Genomic DNA, 19,664 nt, shown 5'->3' with positions numbered 1-19,664 from the left:
CACTACTTAGAAATATAATATTGTTTTCCTATTACTGTTTGATTATTTATAAAACCTGAATGAGCAAGAGGCTTAGTGAATAATGGTAAGTTTAGGAAGCTTTATTAAATAATGAGGCTTTAAGAACTAGTGGCCAGAAAAGAGACCAGAAGGTACAAACAGCTGTGTGGAATTGCACCAGAGAAATGGAAGCCCCAGCAGCAGATTGAAAGTCAGCAGCCTGGTGATGAGGGGCTACTAGAGGGAATAGTTTAAATAATAGCAGAGGGAGGGAAACACATACATGAATAAAGAAAAAGGAGAGAGACAGACACCTAGTTGGGCCTTTTTACTAAATTGGATGAACAAAGAAATCTACAAAGGTCATATATTTAATGAGTTGACTTCTTTGGTAGTGAAACAGATCTGAGCTGTCGGAACTAAATGCTTTAAAAACTTGAGAGGGATTTTGACACAGGTAGGTGTAAACACAGAGACTCCTAATTGTAAGTGTTGAAAGTACACCCTATTGAAATGCAAGTTGGAATGCCTGACACTTGTGAAAGATTGAAAATTCATATTTTAATCGTCAATCACGTGAGTTAAGGTGCCATCAGAATTAAATGTTTGTTTCTAATTTTAATTTTAGAAAATGTTTGAAAAAAATAAATGTATAATTACAAATATTAACAAATAAATAAACACTTATTGTGAGAGAATAAAACCAACTCAAATATATGTAGAAGAAAGAGTTAATTTTAGCCCTTTATCACCCCTCAATTTCACTCCCCTCCTCTAAGGCAACAATTTTTAAAAATATGTATTTTTGGAAGTCCTTCTGGACCCACTTGTATAGTTTAAAAAGATATATGTTTATGTGTGTGTGTGTGTGTCTATGTGCATAAATTTAGATTTTTTCATAAATGTGTTATTAATATAATTTGCAATTATTCTATTTACTCTTTAATGTTTCCATATCAATATATATAAATCTAGTTCATTCTTTTTAATCACTGTCTAGAATTCTATAGAATAGATATATCAAAATATGTGTAGCCAATCTTCTATTCAAGGACATTTAGGTTGTTCCCATATTTTTTACTGTTACAAATATGTTTTCGGTGATTTATAAAACAAATTAAGTTTTAATTACTATCCTCAATCTAATAGCAAAGCATGTTGAATGTTTGTCCTTCATTCCCTTTCAAAATTATTTTATCCCCTTTAAAATTCCTTTGATTTATTTTTCATTGCTTGATCACAGATTAAATGGAACTAATTATGAGAGAAGACCATGGAGGGAAAACTCTGGAAATATGTAAATTTTTTCAATAGACACATGTTCTTTAAAATTCCAGCTAAGTTTTAAATGTCATGATCTTGATAAACCAGTTTGTACTAACAGTGACATAATACACAGAGAACAAGTTTAGAATTAGGCTGAAGTGTGTTTGAAACTCGATTCTAAGCAAGAATGCTCTGTGTGATATTTGTGCCTCAGGGGTCCTCATCTGTGGAGAATAATAATAGCAATATCTTCCTTCATTTGTTTTTCTGAGGAACAAAAAGGGATGCTTCTGACACAAAGAATGTATTAAATTATATGCCTAGCCCCCATAATTAAAATATAACAAGTCTATTAATATATCCACTAAATCCTTCATGAAGGGACCAAAAGCTAAAATTGGGAAATGAAAATCTATCTAGAGAGGCTTTTTTCCCTATATCTGGGTTAGTATCTGACTTAGTCAAATAATCATGTTGACTATCTTCTGTTTTACCTATGAAAATCAACACTATATTGTTACTAAATGTGTATCTCATATATTGGTTCCACAAGTGTGGTCCCTGCACTGGTGGCATCACCTGAGGTATTATAAATGAAATGGAGGCCTCATCCTATACCTACTGAACCAGAAATTCTGATGTTTAAACCCAACAATATGGGTCTCAATGTGATCACTGGGTAATTCTGAGTCATGCTCCAGGCAGCGAAACACAAGTATATATCTTAAACTCTAAGTACTAAAATGTGAGATGTTACTCATTTCACTACTTATAAATTTACAAATGAAACACACCCAAATAGTACATTTTTACCATGTCAACTGAAATTGTTAAGTGAAATTATAAGCATTATAATGATAAAGAACTCGAAACAGTGGCCTGCATTTTATCTCGCCAAATTTATCCCACATTAGTCTATTACCTGTGCTGCCTTTCAACCAGGTTTCTGAAAAGACAGTCTTACTAAGTGTTTTCAGATGCTTATCATTTAGCTGAAAGGTTAAATCTGGAATTGTTTTCAGGAACTTCCACACAGTTTTGTGTTCATATGGCGTCCTGTGAATGGGCCTCAAAAAAAAAAAAAAATACAAATTCAGAGACCATGGCATAAATGCAAAGAAACAAACAGATCCTTAATTTTTAAGTTTCCAAATTTGTATTTTCTGTTTAGTTAAGGGTTTTTAAAAAAGAACTGTGATGCTATTCTATTTTTTCTTACTAATCAACTTTAGGATTTGTTACCCTTCCAACATTAAGATGCGCTTTCACAATACTTCAAACTTTAGGAAATTACACAATGCCTTTTTAAATAGAAAATTTCTTTTTAAATAGAAAACTTCTTTTTAAATAGAAAACTCAGTACTCCTATTGTAAAGTTGCATCTCTTATCAGTAGTTATTATAATAGTAATAAAGACCTCTTTTAGATATTAAAAAGATTAATGTTGTTTCCACTGTTTATTCTTAATTCTTTTAAGTACTATTAAAGTTAGATCAAATGGAAATATACTTTAACACTTAAGGGTATAAATCATTAAGTGAAAAGATACATATGTACTTTTAAATGAAATATGATTATCATATAATACATGGTATTTATTATTTATTTTTAATCATTAAAACTCTTCAATAAATGTAACACTAAATCAGGATATAAAATTCCTATCAATCTGATGTCTCAAAGGACCTAGCTGTCATAAATACCATTTCAAAATACTCAGCAGTTGGCCAGGCGTGGTGGCTCACGCCTGTAATCCTAGCACTTTGGGAGGCCGAGGCGGGTGGATCACGAGGTCAGGAGATCAAGACTATCCTGGCCAACATGGTGAAACCCTGTCTCTACTAAAAATACAAAATGCTCAGCAGTTTTCAAGCAAATTTTTAAAATTTCATGTGAAAAACCAATTTAGCATCATAAAGGGAATTTCAGATACCCATACCACACATATGGGTTTGACAGTAATAGTCCCAGTTTAGATATGACATAGTGTTGGCCCATCTGGTATCCATGTGTATGCATACAGGTTTATGTCTGTGTGTGTTTATTGAATGATATAAATTGTGTTTTTTGTTTTGGGTTGTAGCAAAAAAAAAAAGTTTAAAAATACTAGCTTAGTATACAGTCTTGAGAAATAGTTTTGAGAAAACTGGCTCCCTACCTAATGTCATTTACAAATTTGTTCTTCAGATGCAATAAGAAATAATTCGTATTAGAAATGGCATGATATCATAACCAAAACCTAAAATATGTGCCATTGACTTAGCAGCCAAACAGGAGGTGGCAAGGAAATAATATCACAGGCTGTAAAGACAGAGGTTTTTCTTTTTTTGTTTATTTTAGTGGTAATACATTTATTAGTTGCCTGCAATCATTTGTAAGGCAGATTAAGTGCCTAGAAAACTTGCTACTTCATAGAAAGTAGCTGGAAAGAGCCAGAAAGTTATTCTGTTTTGTTTGCTTAGTTCTGCTTGTTTGTAGTAATGTATTATTAACTGATTCAAGTTTGATCAGTTTTCAAGTATAAATGAAAGGGAATAGAGAGGCTCTAGAAAAGTGGGACATGGTTATAAAAAGCCCAGTACTTCCTCATCCCATGTAGCAAGAAAAGACTTGAAAGTCTTCTCAGTTAAATAAAGGCGCTTAACCCTATGGCAAAGGTCTGATGAAATAGTTTGGCCTTCCCATCCAAGCCTACCTTTGCAGAAGGCCTTAAAGTAGCCTCCATTAAGAGAGAGATGGGCACAAGGAATAAGCACAGAAATTAGAAACAACTTAAAAACAATGTCTACAACATAACCTTGGCTTTGGCTGCTGCCTCATAGAAGATACTGAAAACAAATAGATACAAATTCTGTTATGTTTTTGAAGCATCTGTACCACTGAAATACCTAATATTATGCTCCAAAAAAAGTTTTGACTCATTGAACTTGCAAACCAAAAGAAATTGTGCCACACTCCTCATCCTTCAAAGGGAACATGATCTCCAGTGTTCTTACATTTGTCCAACAGGTCAAAAGATAAGAGAAAACCTCCCAGGTAGTGGAGCCAGGTGTTCCTCCCAAAAAACAGATCTAAGGTCTAATTTTTAAAACTTCCAGTACTGTTAGGGTGGAGGATTTTACAATACTAGCCCAGCAAAACAGCAATGTTGCTCTGAATCAATGACTGTAATGTGTTTCCATTTCTTCCTTTTTTCTTAGTGTGAGTTTTTATTGTAATAGCCTATTCCTGGCTCTGCTATTGTGTATCGTGTAAGGGGATAGCAACAAATAATCATATTTCTGGTTTTTATGTTAGCAGACCAGAAATATACATATTCATTCTTGATGGGGAGGAGGGTATGTCCTCTAAAATTCTGGACTTTGAAATGCGTAACTAGTGAAACTTTCTGTTTTTTCTTTTGGTGAAAGAGTTAATATATGTGTTGAAAAAGGGTATGCATAGTAGTTGGCAACTAGAAAGAGGCAAACTACAGAAGAGATGCTAACTGTTCAAAAATGGGTTCCTTCTATCTCTAGTTACACAGCTAGAATGCATTTCAGAATCATTCTGTTGTCACCATGTGACTGAATTCTAGCCAATGGGAAGTGAATTGACACAGAGATAAAGTGCAGCATATCAAATGGCCAAATTTTGTAAATATTTCATTTAAATCTGAAAGAATGTGTATGTGCATTTGTTAGGTACAAAAATCATTTGTTTGTGTAAGTGTGTACATATATAAACACATATACAATAAAAATGTATAATAGTATGTATGTACATCAGACATATTCATAATATAGATATGCATGGATACATGTGTGTTTGTGCCTATGTATGCATATAAACAAGTGCTAACAAATTTATAACACTATGTGTCTGATATTCTTTCTGTAGATAAAGTATATTATATCAGTATACTTCCTTTACCAAGCGTATTCCCATTCAACGAATAGAAAAACTCATGCACAGAATTGTTAAATAACTTACTCAAGATCTCATGTCTAGTCAGTGACAGAACTAAGTGGCAGGGTTCAGTTTGGCCTTGAATTGTATGTTTGAGAGTTTCAGCCCATGGTCAAAAATTTTTTGTGATTTTTCAGGTACAACCACAAGCAATTATAATGGCTTTAGCTGGCAGGCCTTATGGGGGAAAGCTGCCCTCCCCACACCAGACTGGCTACACAGCCAGTGCACTGCAGTCTCTGACGGGAATTGCAGTCAAGAACTCAGCTTCCTGGCCAGCCATGCTCTCATGCTCATCTGCATTCCTAGTCGAGGCCTTCCATTTGGAATTCTCCTTGTTGGAGGATCTTGAAAACACTTTCTGCATTCGGACTCATTCAGTACTCAGGCATTTTCCACTTCTAGCCTTGCCCCAGACCTCACCCCAACCCCCCGGTCTATAAAACTGCAAAAGTCTTTGCTCAGAGCTCCCTCAACAGTCAGACAGCCATTATGTTAGTACTAATCTACCCGACCCGTAATTGGTGCATACGCTCATGGGGCAGGTGGATGTAACATGAGGTCAGTGCTACCTCCAGTTTGAGATTCTTGCTTATTCCTTCACAGTAAGTGATTAAAGACTTGACTATTACTTGCATTTGGGCTTGTTGTTTTATCAGCTATTCTGATACTTGCTGCTCCACGTTCTCTCTCTCCAGCTCTTCTAAGTTCCTGACAATGTTTTAAACCATGATCCATATTATAATTTATTACTGGTTATTATTCTAATCTTCTGTATCTTTCCTTGTATTGTATGTTTTCTATCAATTTGGTCTATATATTTCTGAGGTATTTGGATTAATATTGCTATTATGGACTTATCTATTGCTCCCCAGAATTCAGTCAGTTACTGTGTTAACATATTTTAAACTGATGTTATTTGATGAAAATAATCGTTGCTTTTACCAGTACATAAAGTCTGTCTTCATTCCTTCTGAAAATTTTCCTTCAATTTTATCTTGTCAGCTACTGGGTTTGCATATTCCAGCTTCTCTTGGCTTATATATTTGCCTACATATATTTGTTATTACATTTTCAAAATGATGTCTATTTTGTATTTTAAATGCTGAACTTCTATCAAACAAACTATGTTGGATGTCTGTTACCAATATTAAGTTTTTTCCCTTTTCTCTATTAAAAATACAAAAACTAGCTAGGTGTGGTGGCAGGCTCCTGTAAACCCAGTTACTCAGGAGGCTGAGGCAGGAGAATGGCTTGAACCTGGGAGACAGTGAGCCAAGATTGTGTCACTGCACTCCAGCCTGGGCGACAGAATGAGACTCCATCTCAAAAAATAAATAATTTTTTTAAAAAATTAAGTTTTTCAACCTCTGAACATATCTTTTCATTTACTTGGACCGTCTTTACCTTCAACAATGTTTTATTAGTGTACAAGTCTTGTACATTTTTCTTAAATTCATTTCTAAGTATTTTATGTCTTTGAGGGTATTCTAAATGGTTTTGTTTTCTGCATTTCATTTTTGGATTTTTCATTGATGGTGTGTAGATTTGATATTTGTATATTGATCTTGTATCCTGAAACACTGCTGAAGGTATTTATTATTTAAATTGAATCCACTAGATTCTTTTGGATTTTCTATATGCAAAATCATGTCATTTGCAAACAGAGATAGTTTTAGTTTCCTTTTCCATTCTGATGACTTTTACTTCTTTCTCATGAATGACTGTCTTAACTAGAACATTCACTATAATGTTACATATAAGTGGCCAGAGTAGATATCTTTGTATTTTCCTGCTATTCAACAGAAATCATTCAGTCTTTCTTCAGGTTAGCTGTGAGTTTTCCACTGATGCTGTTTATTAGATTAAGGAAGTTCTCTTCTGTTCTTATTATGTTGAGTACTTTTTTTCATCATGAATGGGTGTTGGATTTTGTCAGTTTTTTCATATTTATAAAGAAAATCATGTAGTTTTTTAAATTCTAATAATATGGTATATTACATTTGTTGATTATTAGATGTTAGAGCGACGCTGCATTACTGGAATAAATTCCATTTGGTCCTGATGGAATGTTTTTTATATGTTTCTGGATTTAGTTTGCTACTATTTTGTTGAGAATATTTGCATCAATATTCATAAGGGACATTGGCTTGTAGTTTTGTTTTCTTCTGATCCCTTTATTTGGTTTTGGTATCAGGCTAGCTTCATAGAACGAGTTGGGATGTGTTTCTCCCTTTTCTATTTTTTGAAAGATTTTGTGAAGAATTGTTTTTAGTTCCTTAAGAGTTTGGCAGAAATTACCAGTGAAACCATCTAGGACTGGCATTTGCTTTGTGAGAACTGTTCTTTACTTGGCAATTTAATCTTTGTTATAGGTTACTTTGGAGTTCATTTTTATTCTTGAGTCAATTTTGGTAATTTGTTTATTTCTAGAAATGTTTCCTTTAATTCTAGGTTACATCATTGTTAGCATACAGTTTATTACAGGATTCCTGTATAATCTTTTTTATTTCTGCAGGATAATTAGAGATGTCCTCTATTTCATTACTCATTTTAGTCATTTGAGTCTTCTCTTTGTTTTTTTCTTAGTCAGCCTAGGTAAATTTTTCTATTTTGTTGATCTTTTTAAAGAACTAATTGTTTTTTCTTATTCATTTTTTATTCTCTATTTCATTTATTTCTTTTAGCACTTCAAATATGTTATGAAAATTCGTTCCAATTTTGTGAGCATTCATTTCACAGCATGAGTTATTTTCTCTTGCTGCTTTCAGTAGTCTATGTTTCTTCTAATTTGAACACTGACTGTGATGTTTTTAGGTATGGAGCTTTTTGTGTTTCTACTACTCGGAGTTCACTGATTTCTTCTGTGAGTAGATTAACAGTTTCCCTCAGGTTGGGAGGTTTTGAGCCATTCTTGCTTTAAATATTCTCTGCTCTTTTTTCTCTCCTATTCATCTGGGATTCCCATTATCTTTGTGCTGGTAAAATGGATGGTAGCCCACAGGTCTCTGAGGCTGTATTCACATTTTGTATTGTTTTTATTTTTTTTATTTTAAAAACCATTTTATTGGGATATGACTGACATACAAAAAGCTGTACATATTTAAGGTAGACAACTTGATGAATTTGGAGGTAAGTATACACTCGTGCAACCATTACCAAAATCTATGATCAGAGTGTCTCTCCAAAGTTAACAGCATCTGAGAGCCACTAGTTTTCATCTTGGTCATTTTTATTATAAGTGTTATTTACATTAATTATTTTAAAAAATAAAACAATACAGGTATATGTAAAGTTAAAATGGAAGGTACACCTACTGACGGAACACCCACCAAATCTTCACCAAGAAATACTCATTGTTGACAATTTGGTGTGTAAAACCCCTGCTCTAAAATGAGGGGAATCTTGTGAGGAGAAGGAAACAGAAAGTTATTTGTCAAAAGGTACAAATTTTCAGTTACGTAAGATGAAGAAATTCTAGCAATCTACTGTACAGCATAGTGCCTACAGTTAACAATACAGTATTGTGTACTTTAAACATTGGCTAAGAGGGCAGATTTTATGTTAAGTGTTCTTATCACAAAAAAATAATAATAAAGAACATAAGAAGAAACTATTGCAGGTGATGGATATGTACATAGCATAGATTTTGGTAATGGTTGCAAGAGTGTATACTTACCTCCAAATTTGTATTGTTTTTCTTTCTATTCTTCTGACTAGATAATCTTAACTGATGTATCTTCGAGCTTACTGAACCTTCCTTTTGGCAACTCAAATCTGTTGTTGAACTCCACTAGTAGTTTTTTGTTTTAATTTTAGTTACTTACTTTTCAATTCCAGAATCTCTGTTTGTCGCTTTTTAATTTTGTGGCACTTTCTCTCATTCTGTACGTGTTGAGACACCATTGCCATTGATGTAGTTTGGATATTTGTCCCTGCCCAAATCTCATGTTGAAATGTCATCCCCGCGAGGTGTTTGGATCCTGGGAGTGGATTCCTCACAAATGGCTTGGGCCATGCTCTCAGTGGTAAGTGAGCTTTCCTTCTGAGTTCACATGAGATCTGGTCATTTAAGAGTGTGGGGCACCTCCCCCCCTACATTTTCGCTTGCTCCTGCTTTCACCCTGTGACATGCCTATTGCACTTTCACCTTGCACGATGATTGTAACCTTCCTGAGGCTTCCCTAGAAGCTGAGCAGATGCCCGCACCAGGCTTCCTGTAAAGCCTGCAGAACTGTAAGCCAATTAAACCCCTTTTCTTTATAAATTATCCAGTCTCAGGTATTTATTTATGGCAATGCAAGACTGGCCTAATACAGTCATACTTTCCTCTAATTCTGTAAAGTCCGTATTGCCTGCAGTGTATAGCCACAGAAATATCCACTAATTTATCTCACTTGTCATCTAATAATTGTTCAAATATTTCTGTAAACGCTTCAAATATTTCTATAAAAACTTTTGCTGATGGGCAAAAGTTGTGTGTTGTCATGCTTTTCTTGAACTCTTTGGACATGGTTTCCTTTATTTACTTGTTTCTAATCATAATAGTTGATTTAAAATCTTTGTTAAGTTCAGCATTTGAATGTCCTCGGGATATTGTTTGCTGTTAACTGCTTTTTTTTTGTTTGTTTCTATATATGGGATACCTTTGCTGTTTCTTTGCATGTATCATAATTTTTGTTGAAAACTAAACATTTTGAATAATATAATAGTGGAACTCTGGAAATAAGCTTTTCCCTCCTTCCCAGGGCCAAATAACAACAACGCCCTGTGAATGGGGTTTTTCCATGGAGCTGGTAGACAAGTCACATTGTGGTATGCTCTCAGAGTGGAGCTTTGTGAGGAGTTCCTCACCAGCTGTCTCCTCCAGTGGCTGCAAGCCTGCTGGTTTTCATAGCTGCTATGATTCAAGGCTATCACATAATTGGAAAAAGGAAGATTAAAACAAGTCAATATGAAAATGTTCTGCTTTTCTTACCTAGGCTCTGCTACTTTTGTTGAATAAATGTATATTGTTGCAAACATTTGACTAATTTCCAGGTTTTGAAAAAGTTTATTTTGACAATTTTTTCTAGCATTTCATTGCTTTCATAAAGGAACAGTTTCACAGAGGTTTTCACTCCACCATTCTCAAAGTCCTGCACTCAACATTGACTCTTGAGTCTCTCCGATCTACAGCAATACCTACAATTTTCTCCCACAGATAAAGGTCAACCTGTATCTCAAGCACCTAATGACAAGGGATTAGGGAAGTGCACATGAAACCTGAGGGAGGGACAATAAAAATATTTGATAAACACTATTGACTAACAGAAAAGATTAAAGTCACTCAAAAGTTACAGCTCTTTATCATTTTGATGAATGGGCTTGTAATTTACATATTCTAACTCAGAAATAAAAAATATTATTTTATATAACTACTATAATCTTTTTCTGGAAATATCATTCCTGATCAATTTCTATTTTTCACCTTCCTTCTGACTTTCTACATGAGTATCCAAGAACGTATTTAGAATGCCTGATTTGGGCCATGGAGAAACAGAAGTGCTAGAAACACCCATTTCACCTCCTGTTACCACCTTTCTCCCTTGTTTGTATTAACCTATTTGGCACTGGTCTTAAGGCTTTCCCAGGCTACACTCTGGTAAATGATCAGCAGCAACTCTGCAAGTCTGAAATTAAACCTCTTGAGTCTAACATACACCCCTGTGTGTATCATCCTTGGGAGGATAAATAAAAACATTCAGGTATGAAAAATTGGCTTTCACTTCTCTAAATTTGGCCTTCACATCTCTCTTAACCTCTAGTCTTCTAAATTGTCAGGAACACCTTTTACACACATTGTACCCATTCCTTTCTTACCAGTGCTTCCTGGCACACTCTTACTGTAGGAAATACTTCAGTGAATAAAACTAGATTAGCAAAAAGTCATACATTGAGAGGTGTTTCATAAACTGCAGTCCCCAAGGTATTACTAACAGTAGCTCTTTCTTCAATTGTGTCATTATTAAAATTATCCTTATTATGAGTTATCAGACCACATACAGTGGTGTATAAAAAATACTATTGCCTTTATATTTTCATTAATTCACCTTTCTATCTATTTCTAGACCCAATTACAGCTGAGGGCCAAAAGCAAAATTTTAGTGTATTCCAGAGATTTCAGGCATTTCAGTGGGAAACAAAATAATTTCAGGTTGTCGTTTCTTCTCTTTCCTCTCCCAGTGATCACCTCAAACCTAGGGGCTTATAGTCATACCAAGTGGGTATCTGGCTTCTGATCATTAGTATCCATGTGGGGTGGCATCTGCTGAGCTGTAATTATCATGTATAGCCTTTGGCATCTGTGCTGACATCCACTGAATTGCTCAGTGTTCCCAGTTGTAGGTACTCATGACCTTGGTGTTCTAAAGCTCTTGCAAATCTGTTGACTTTTCACTCTCAGGCAATTCTTCACACTTCTTGCTGATAAGAAGAGACTTTGACTACTTTAGTGAACATCTGTGAGGCCATGAAAAATTGCTTAGGACTCTCTTAAGGTTTCTATACCCCTAATACTAATTACTCACATTTACTCAGATGTACAAAGGAAAGGGAGCTTTTGCATTTTTCTGCAACTTATCTAATCTTTCTAACAATCTCTAATCTGCTCAGTTGAAGAGTAACCCAAAACAAAACCAAAAAAAATTTGCACTTGTCTCTTAAAAATATCATATCTTCTGATACAAACAATTTCTGTTCAATTTAAATGTTGAGACTAACACAAAGTTTAGTTCCCCCTCCTAGCTGATTTATATGGCCTTTCTTAAGGGCTTAGGCTCTTAGTAAAGATGCTTAGTCTTCCAGAGTTACTCCACCCCAAATTTTTCTACCTGTGAGGGAGTGTAAGTGTTCAAAAGGATTGATTATGTCCTGTGGCAGTGGGTAGAGAATAACTGATTTTAATATGCTCAAAATTCTGAAGTAACATAATCAATTTATATTACAGAACACATAAAAATAGCCATTAACTTGGGTAGGATGCTTGCCAAAAAAAAAGCAGTAAATCAGAACACTCAGGTACAAGCAAGGGAAGAAATCAGCGAAGAAGTATGCTATAAGAAAGCAATATTTAAGTCGGGCGTGGTAGCTCATGCCTGTAATCCCAGCACTTTGGGAGGCCAAAGCAGGCAGATCACTTGAGGTCAGGAGTTCGAGACCAGTGTGGCCAACATGGTGAAACCCTGTCGCTACTAACAATACAAAAATTAGCAGGTGTGGTGGTGCATACCTGTAGTCCCAGCTACTCAGGAGGCTAAGGCAGGAGAATTGCTGGAACCCAAGAGGCAGAGGTCACAGTGAGCCGAGATTGCACCATTGCACTCTAGCCTGGGCAACAGAGCAAGACTCTGTCTCAAAAATAAAAATTAAAAAAAAAAACAAAACAATATTTAAACTGAGGATCAAAAAGTCAATATTCGGCTGGGCATGGTGACTTACGCCTGTAATCCCAGCACTTTGGGAGGCCAAGGTGGGTGGATCACTTGAGGTCAGGAGTTCAAGACCAGCCTGGCCAACATGGTGAAACCCTGTCTCTACTAAAACTACAAAATTAGCCAGGTGTGATGGCATGCACCTGTAATCACAGTTATTTGGGAGGCTGAGGCAGAAGAATCACTCGAACCTGGGAGGTGGAGGTTGCAGACAGCCAAGATTGTGCCACTGCCCTCCAGCCTGTGTGACAGAGTGAGACTCCATCTCAGAAAAAAAAAAATCAATTTTCTCAAAGAAATTAAAACACTAAAAAATACTAAACGGGCCGGGCGTGGTGGCTCATGCCTGTAATCCCAGGACTTTGGGATGCTGAGGTGGGTGGATCATGAGGTCAGGAGTTCGAAACCAGCCCAGCCAACGTGGTGAAACCCTGTCTCTACTAAAAATATAAAAAATTAGTTGGGTGTGGTGGAAGGTGCCTGTAATCCCAGCTACTCGGGAGGCTGAGGCAAGAGAATTGCTTGAACCCAGGAGGCGGAGGTTGCAGTGAGTCGAGATTGAGCCATTGCACTCCAGCCTGGATGACAGGGTGCGACTCTGTCTCAACAAAACAAACAAACAAACAAAAAAACAAAAAACAAACCAAAAAAAGACACTACATGAAGAACAAATCATGTTGCAAATGCACATACATACATATGCACACAAAACACACATACACAAAACCTGAATGTAAATCAAATAACTCCAGTCCCTCAGGATAAATTAGTGAACTACGGAATAAGGAGGGGAAACATACAATTTACTCATTTAAAATGGAATCAAAATATTCTATGTAGAAAGATACACATATTAACATTAGTCAAAATATTAAAAATTAAAAATAAGTATTCAGTAATAAAGAAATGGTTAAAGCCTTATATTTTCCAAAGGGGATATTGGTTAGTTTATTGTAGAATCAGGCATATAATGCAGAATTTTAGGTGGCAACAGAAATCTACAATATTGGTGACATATTATTAGGCATTTGGTTACATAATTAAGAATATATCCAAAATACCTATCCTAGGGCCAAGATTATAAGTGATTCTTAATGATCTATTTTTACAACTGAAAAATGCCATAATTAAAATGTTCACTTTAGACACTCAGCTTTACAAGTCTTAATGATTCAAAACTCACTGCCTTCTTAAACATTGTTCCCCTTAACTACCTGCTTTTCAAGTGTCAATTTATCGCACCAGTTATTTCTATTGCCTGGTTTCTTCTTCTTTCAAAACAAGAGAACTGTACACTAGGCCATTGTTCTCCAACCTTTTTGATACTAGGGACTGGTTTAGTGGAGACCATTTTTTGGGATGATTCAAGCGCATTAATCATTAGATTCTCATAAGGCACACATAGCCTAGATCCCTTATGTAAGCAGTTCACAATAAGGTTCATGCTCCCATGAAAATCTAATTTGCCAACTTGACAGGAGGCGGAGCTCAGCTTCCCTCCCTTGCTGGTATTCACCTCCTGCTGTGTGGCCCTGTTCCTTAGGAGACACTGTATCAGCCTATGGCCCAGGGTTAGGGACCCCTGCACTAGGATATACATGAAATAGTAACTATTGCTTATTTTATTTTACCCGTTAAACTCTTATTCTAAATTACTGGGTATAGCTTAGCAAAGGAGCTGAACATTCTATTTATTTATTTATTTATTTATTTATTACACTTAGTTTTAAGACATCAAATTTGTTTAATTTGAAGGAATATCTGACCACCTAGGTATTAGAAATTCTGTTAAGACAGTTCCCTGTTCTTACGCAGACAAATATAAAAGAAAAAAATTAATAAAACAGGAATATCCTGATTACAAGAAAGACTTCATTCATGGAAAATTGCCAGAAGGCTTGGGTCTCTATAAGTGAAAGGAAATTTCAGAGATGCTGATTATTGTTACTTCTCAATGACATGTAAGAATCAAAGAAAATATCTCTATGTCCTGTCATAAAACAATCAACTTTTAATTGGAAGTGAATTTATTTGGGGATGGAACTGATTCATTCATTTGAAAAGCTGTCAAATTAAAGATGGACTAAGATTATTCTGTCTGGCAATTATGAGTAGAAATTATTAAAATGTGATTTTTTTCTAATTAAAAAGTACAATTAAAAATACTAAATCAATAAAGCAAGTCTTTGGGGAGCTATACATAAAATGCCACTGTTAGCTCTTTATCCAAGTCCTCCTGCTGTTTGAGTTTACACATTCTTTTAATATTGGTCAAATATAAATAACCAAATATTAACATGAGGTTCAGTCCCATATGCTATGGGAAACTTGATAATCCTTTAATATCCCTGAGAATTTGGGGAAGCTTATGTTTCTCTCAATCACTTCTTGTTAATTTTCTATTTTCATTGAATGCTTAATCTCTGATCTAGAAGGAAGAATTTTCTGTGGTTATTTTGTTTTATTTTAAATAAAAACATATCCTTCCTACATATAAGATTGAAGTCAAATAGAGAAGAGATTACCACTTATTTTCTGTTTGTAATATTTTCACTAATGTTATCACATAATTCTTGTGATAGAAGGATTGGGCAAGGGCAGTTGTATTCAAATACACACATGAACACACATATACAGACACAGAGCACCTTGTTCAAACTAAAGCTTAGAGTGTAAATGAAGTTAATAAAAGCGGGACTATGCTAGTTAAAAGAATGGACAGGTAGGTCAGTTGCCACACTAGACTTCTTCTTACCCTACACATACCTGAAAGAACAATTAGGAATCCATAGGGCTGATGTGAAATTACAGGGAATCCAAGGTTTTCAACATGCATACTAATTTTAATTAGTTGGTTACTCACTATGTTTCATGTTACTATCACACAGTTATAAAGAGCATCAAGGAATTACGCTTTCTAATCCAGTCTCCTTCTTTTTAAATGAGAAAGCTAAGGTTTAGATATGCTGAGTAACTTGCCCAAGGTCACAGAATAATAAATTATGGAGCAAGAATTTTTATCTCAGGGAGTCTCATTCCAGAGCGTAGATTTCCATCCACTTTAGCCCCTACATTAAATCAAATTTTTATTATAGTGATTTCCACTTATTTTGAGTTATTGGGGCTAATTGAGTTAGGGCAGGAGATGTTCTAGGTTTATTGGATCTGACATACAATAAATTAAAAAGAATACAAATTTATAAATTACAAATTTGGTGCAAATGTGAATAATTATTTAGAAAAAGAAGAAAGCACAACAAATCACAAAGTTTGAAAAGCTGGATAATTTTAAAACATCATCAAATCTAGAAAAAAATTATAATTTTATGAATTAGTTGTCTATGTCACTCCATTCTACTTATTTTTCTTACTTTTTAAATTGCACTTAAAAAATATTTTCACCCCTTTGTATGACAACAATTTTTTATCATTTTGATAGAACAGACTCTTCCCTCTAGCTTGGTTGATATATTTTTTTAATTATTCTCAATAACATAGAAATATTTCCTTTAGATTCACAACCAATTATCAGTAATGTTATATAAATTTTTAGAATTCTTGTCAAATTTAGGAAAATCTCTCTGAATTTCTTTCATATATGCGCTAGGAGATTTAGAAAGGTTTTCCACAGATTTTGATTCTCTCTCCACTTTTAAAAGTATATGCCACTTCTGTGCCCAAACGCTTCTGGTGCCAGGTAGCTATAAGCCCTGTTGCTTCGTGTCAAGATGCTGCTGGGTCCATACAGTGGGCAGTCGGGGTGTTTCTTGATAGGCATTTCTACACTAGCACAGCTAACAATAATTGCACATACAGCAATGACTACGAACTAAAAATTATATCCCACTAGACTCAAATGAAATGTATCTCTAACTTAACTTTCCCTAAACTGGATCCTTAAAATGCTCAAGCCAACTCCAACACCAGGTGCCATGAAAACTGAGTGTAAGAAAAATAGTTGACAGGTGTGATGGTTAATATTAGGTGTCAACTTGACTGCATCAAGCAATGCCTAGATGGCTGGCAATGTATTGTTTCTGGGGGTGTCTGTGAAGGTGTTACCAGAGAAGACTGACATTTGAGTTGGTGGAATGGGAGAGGAAGACCCACCCTCAATTTGGGTGGGCACCATCCTATCTGCTGCCAGTGCAGCTAGAACAAAGCTGGTGGAAGAATGGGGATAATTTTGCTTGCTGATTCCCCTAGTTCTCTCTGTCTTTGCATGCCTGATGCTTCCTTCCACTTCTCCTGCCCTTGAACCTCAGATTCCCAGTCTTTGGCCTTTGGACTCTGGGACTTGCACCAGCATCTTCCTGGGGACTCTTGGGCCTTCTGCTATAGACTGAAGTCTACACTGTTGGCTTTCCTGGTTTTGAGGTTTTCAGATTTGGACTGAGCCACTACTGGCTTTTTCTTTCCCCAGCTTACAGATGGCACATGGTAGGGCTTTGCTGTATAATAGTGAAAGCTAATTCTCCTTAATAAACTATAACAGAGTTTATTAAGGAGAAATAGCTTTCATTAGATACATATATATATGTATCTTTCATACAGATACACATATATGTATCTATATCTATATCTACATATAGATACATGTATCTATATCTAAATAGATATAGATATATGTATCCATATCTACCTATGTATCTCCTATTGGTTCTGTACCTCTGGAGAATCCTGACTAATAAAGCAGGCAAAGGAAAAACACATGATTACAGTGAAAATGTCTTACTCTTACAAATATTACAGAAACTTACAAGCATGTGAATATATTTCTAGAGCCTCTTTAAGGGCCTTCAAAGTGACACATGCAAATTAAATGGCAAGCCTAAAGCTTAAGCGTCATTACCTTCAGGGTAAATCTACCTCTGAGTTAAGATCAAGTTATTACACAAAAGAAACAGTAAGAAAATAGACCCATTAATGAAGCTGGATTAAAAATATGTAAGACTTTGAACTCGGAGCGAAAGAGGGTAGTAATGGACAAAAAAGAATATGGAATAAGGCACACAGAGAATGGTAAAATTATGAGCTTGAATCAGATGGCATGGAGGAATCAGCTCAGATTTACAACCTGGAAAAATAATGGTAGAAATGAAAATTTAGGTCATCAGCTGGGAACAGAACAACTGGGAGTCTCCTACATTTGGATATATATGTCCCTAGAAAATGTATCCTGCACACCCAGCCATGTGAGTTCCTCAAGGATCCAAAAAACTTGCTGAAATTTGATAGCATATGTTTGGGGGTACATGAACATATTCAGAAATTGTACAGCTAAAATCCCTGGGCCTTAGCAAGTATGTGACATTTGACCAAATGTTCTATGAGCCACAGATTAATGGGATAGAAAAATCCACCTGAAAAGTTCATTTTAATTAAAGGATGCACACAGGCAAGCTCTTGGACCTTCTTAATAGTTTTAGAAGCAGCATTGTGGCTGTTATGAAATTATTTAAAACTGTTAAAATGTGACTTTCTCCTCAAATGTCATTTTTTTCTATGTATCCCTTTTTCCTGCATGTTTTCAAGCAACCTACTGTAAAATTCTTTTCCTGGAATATAGTGTGTACTTGAAGTATTTCTTGAATAATTAATCATTAATATGCACATCACCTTCTGTCTGACTTTCCATTTGAATTCCCTAATCAGTCAAGGATGAATGAACAGAATAACAATTGATTTTATTTGATCATCCAAATTCATATGACAAATGCTGATCATTATCAGTTTTTCCAGAAATTGGGTTTGGTCATTCGCGGAGTGCACACATCAGAGGCACAGCATGCTTTTGGTTCTCTCTGCTATTCCTATACACCATTGAAAATTGAAAGATTAATGCCAACATATTTAACTCTTCTTTTCAAGCTTAAAAAACCTCTTATAATTAGAAAATAGATTACTAATTTTTTTACATGCTTCCTTTTGTTGTTTGGGGAGGATGGCTGGGCTTTTTCTTGTAGAGAGAGAGAGGAATTAAAGGACATGGTATACCCACCAGAATACTATAGTAGCATATTTCCTTTCACTTCAGCAGAAGAAAATTGAAGAAAATAATAAGCTTGTCTGCCAACTGCACAGTTTTTAAAGGGGGGTTGGGTCATAAAACATGCTTATTTTATCTACATGTTTATAGTTCCGATGCCAAACTTGAAAATTATGAAAATCCTTAGGCAAGGTACTTCATCAAAGAGCACTTCCTTAGCAACCATCACAAACTCGGTTCATAAGATCTGAGTGGTTAACAATAGCCACACAAAAAAGGGTATAAGTAAGTTCTCAAAACACTTCAAAAGTCACCTGTAATCTCACTTCCTGAACACACTCAGCAGCCATAAACACAATAATCACAGATTACTGAAATACACAGATGCTTTGAACTAATTTTATTGAAGGTTTTCTACATCTTTTGTACTTAGACATTTGAAGAAGCTGCTTCTACTACACACAAAAAATTGATAAGCTGCATTTCTCTGTGAAAAAAAACGAACACCATTCTGTTGGAAATCTTAATTATTCTTCATATAATCACACTATTTATCTTTTTCTTGTGCTCAGAAGTTTACAATAACTACATGTCAGGTTCAGAAGTCAAACAATAGCTTCTACCTACATGTTAGATGTTTTAAATCAACCAAAAAAAAGATGCTTTACTGTCTGTTCATTCCTTCATTTATTTATTTACTTATTTATTTATTTTTTTTTTATTTTTTTTTTGAGATGGAGTCTCTCTGTTGCCCAGGCTGGAGTGCAGTGGCATGATCATCGTGATCTTGTAGTGGCATAATCTCGGCTCACTGCAACCTCCACCTCCCTAGTTCAGGTGATTCTCTTACCTTGGTCTCCCAAGTAGCTGGGATTACAGGCACCTGCTACCACGCCTGTCTGATTTTTGTATTTTTAGTAGAGATGGGGTTTCGCCATGTTGGCCAGGCTGGTCTCGAACTTGTGACCTCAGGTGATCCACACACCTTG

General features: G+C 35.3%; 1 protein-coding gene across 4 annotated transcripts in view; it reads right to left on the bottom strand.

Annotated features, from left to right (window-relative positions):
- The window catches only part of CNBD1 (cyclic nucleotide binding domain containing 1), a 622,857-nt gene that overhangs the window by 277,988 nt on the left and 325,205 nt on the right, over positions 1-19,664 (bottom strand). For all 4 annotated transcript variants that reach the window (XM_054656870.1, XM_016959647.3, XM_063817255.1 and 1 more), the window contains one exon: positions 2,189-2,334. In XM_054656870.1, coding sequence (XP_054512845.1) covers positions 2,189-2,334 — 146 coding nt within the window. The remainder of the gene's footprint in view (positions 1-2,188; positions 2,335-19,664) is intronic.

The sequence above is a fragment of the Pan troglodytes genome, chromosome 7 (assembly GCF_028858775.2).
Source record: "Pan troglodytes isolate AG18354 chromosome 7, NHGRI_mPanTro3-v2.0_pri, whole genome shotgun sequence".
Lineage (NCBI taxonomy): Eukaryota > Metazoa > Chordata > Mammalia > Primates > Hominidae > Pan > Pan troglodytes.
This window is presented reverse-complemented; position numbering and strand designations above follow the sequence as displayed.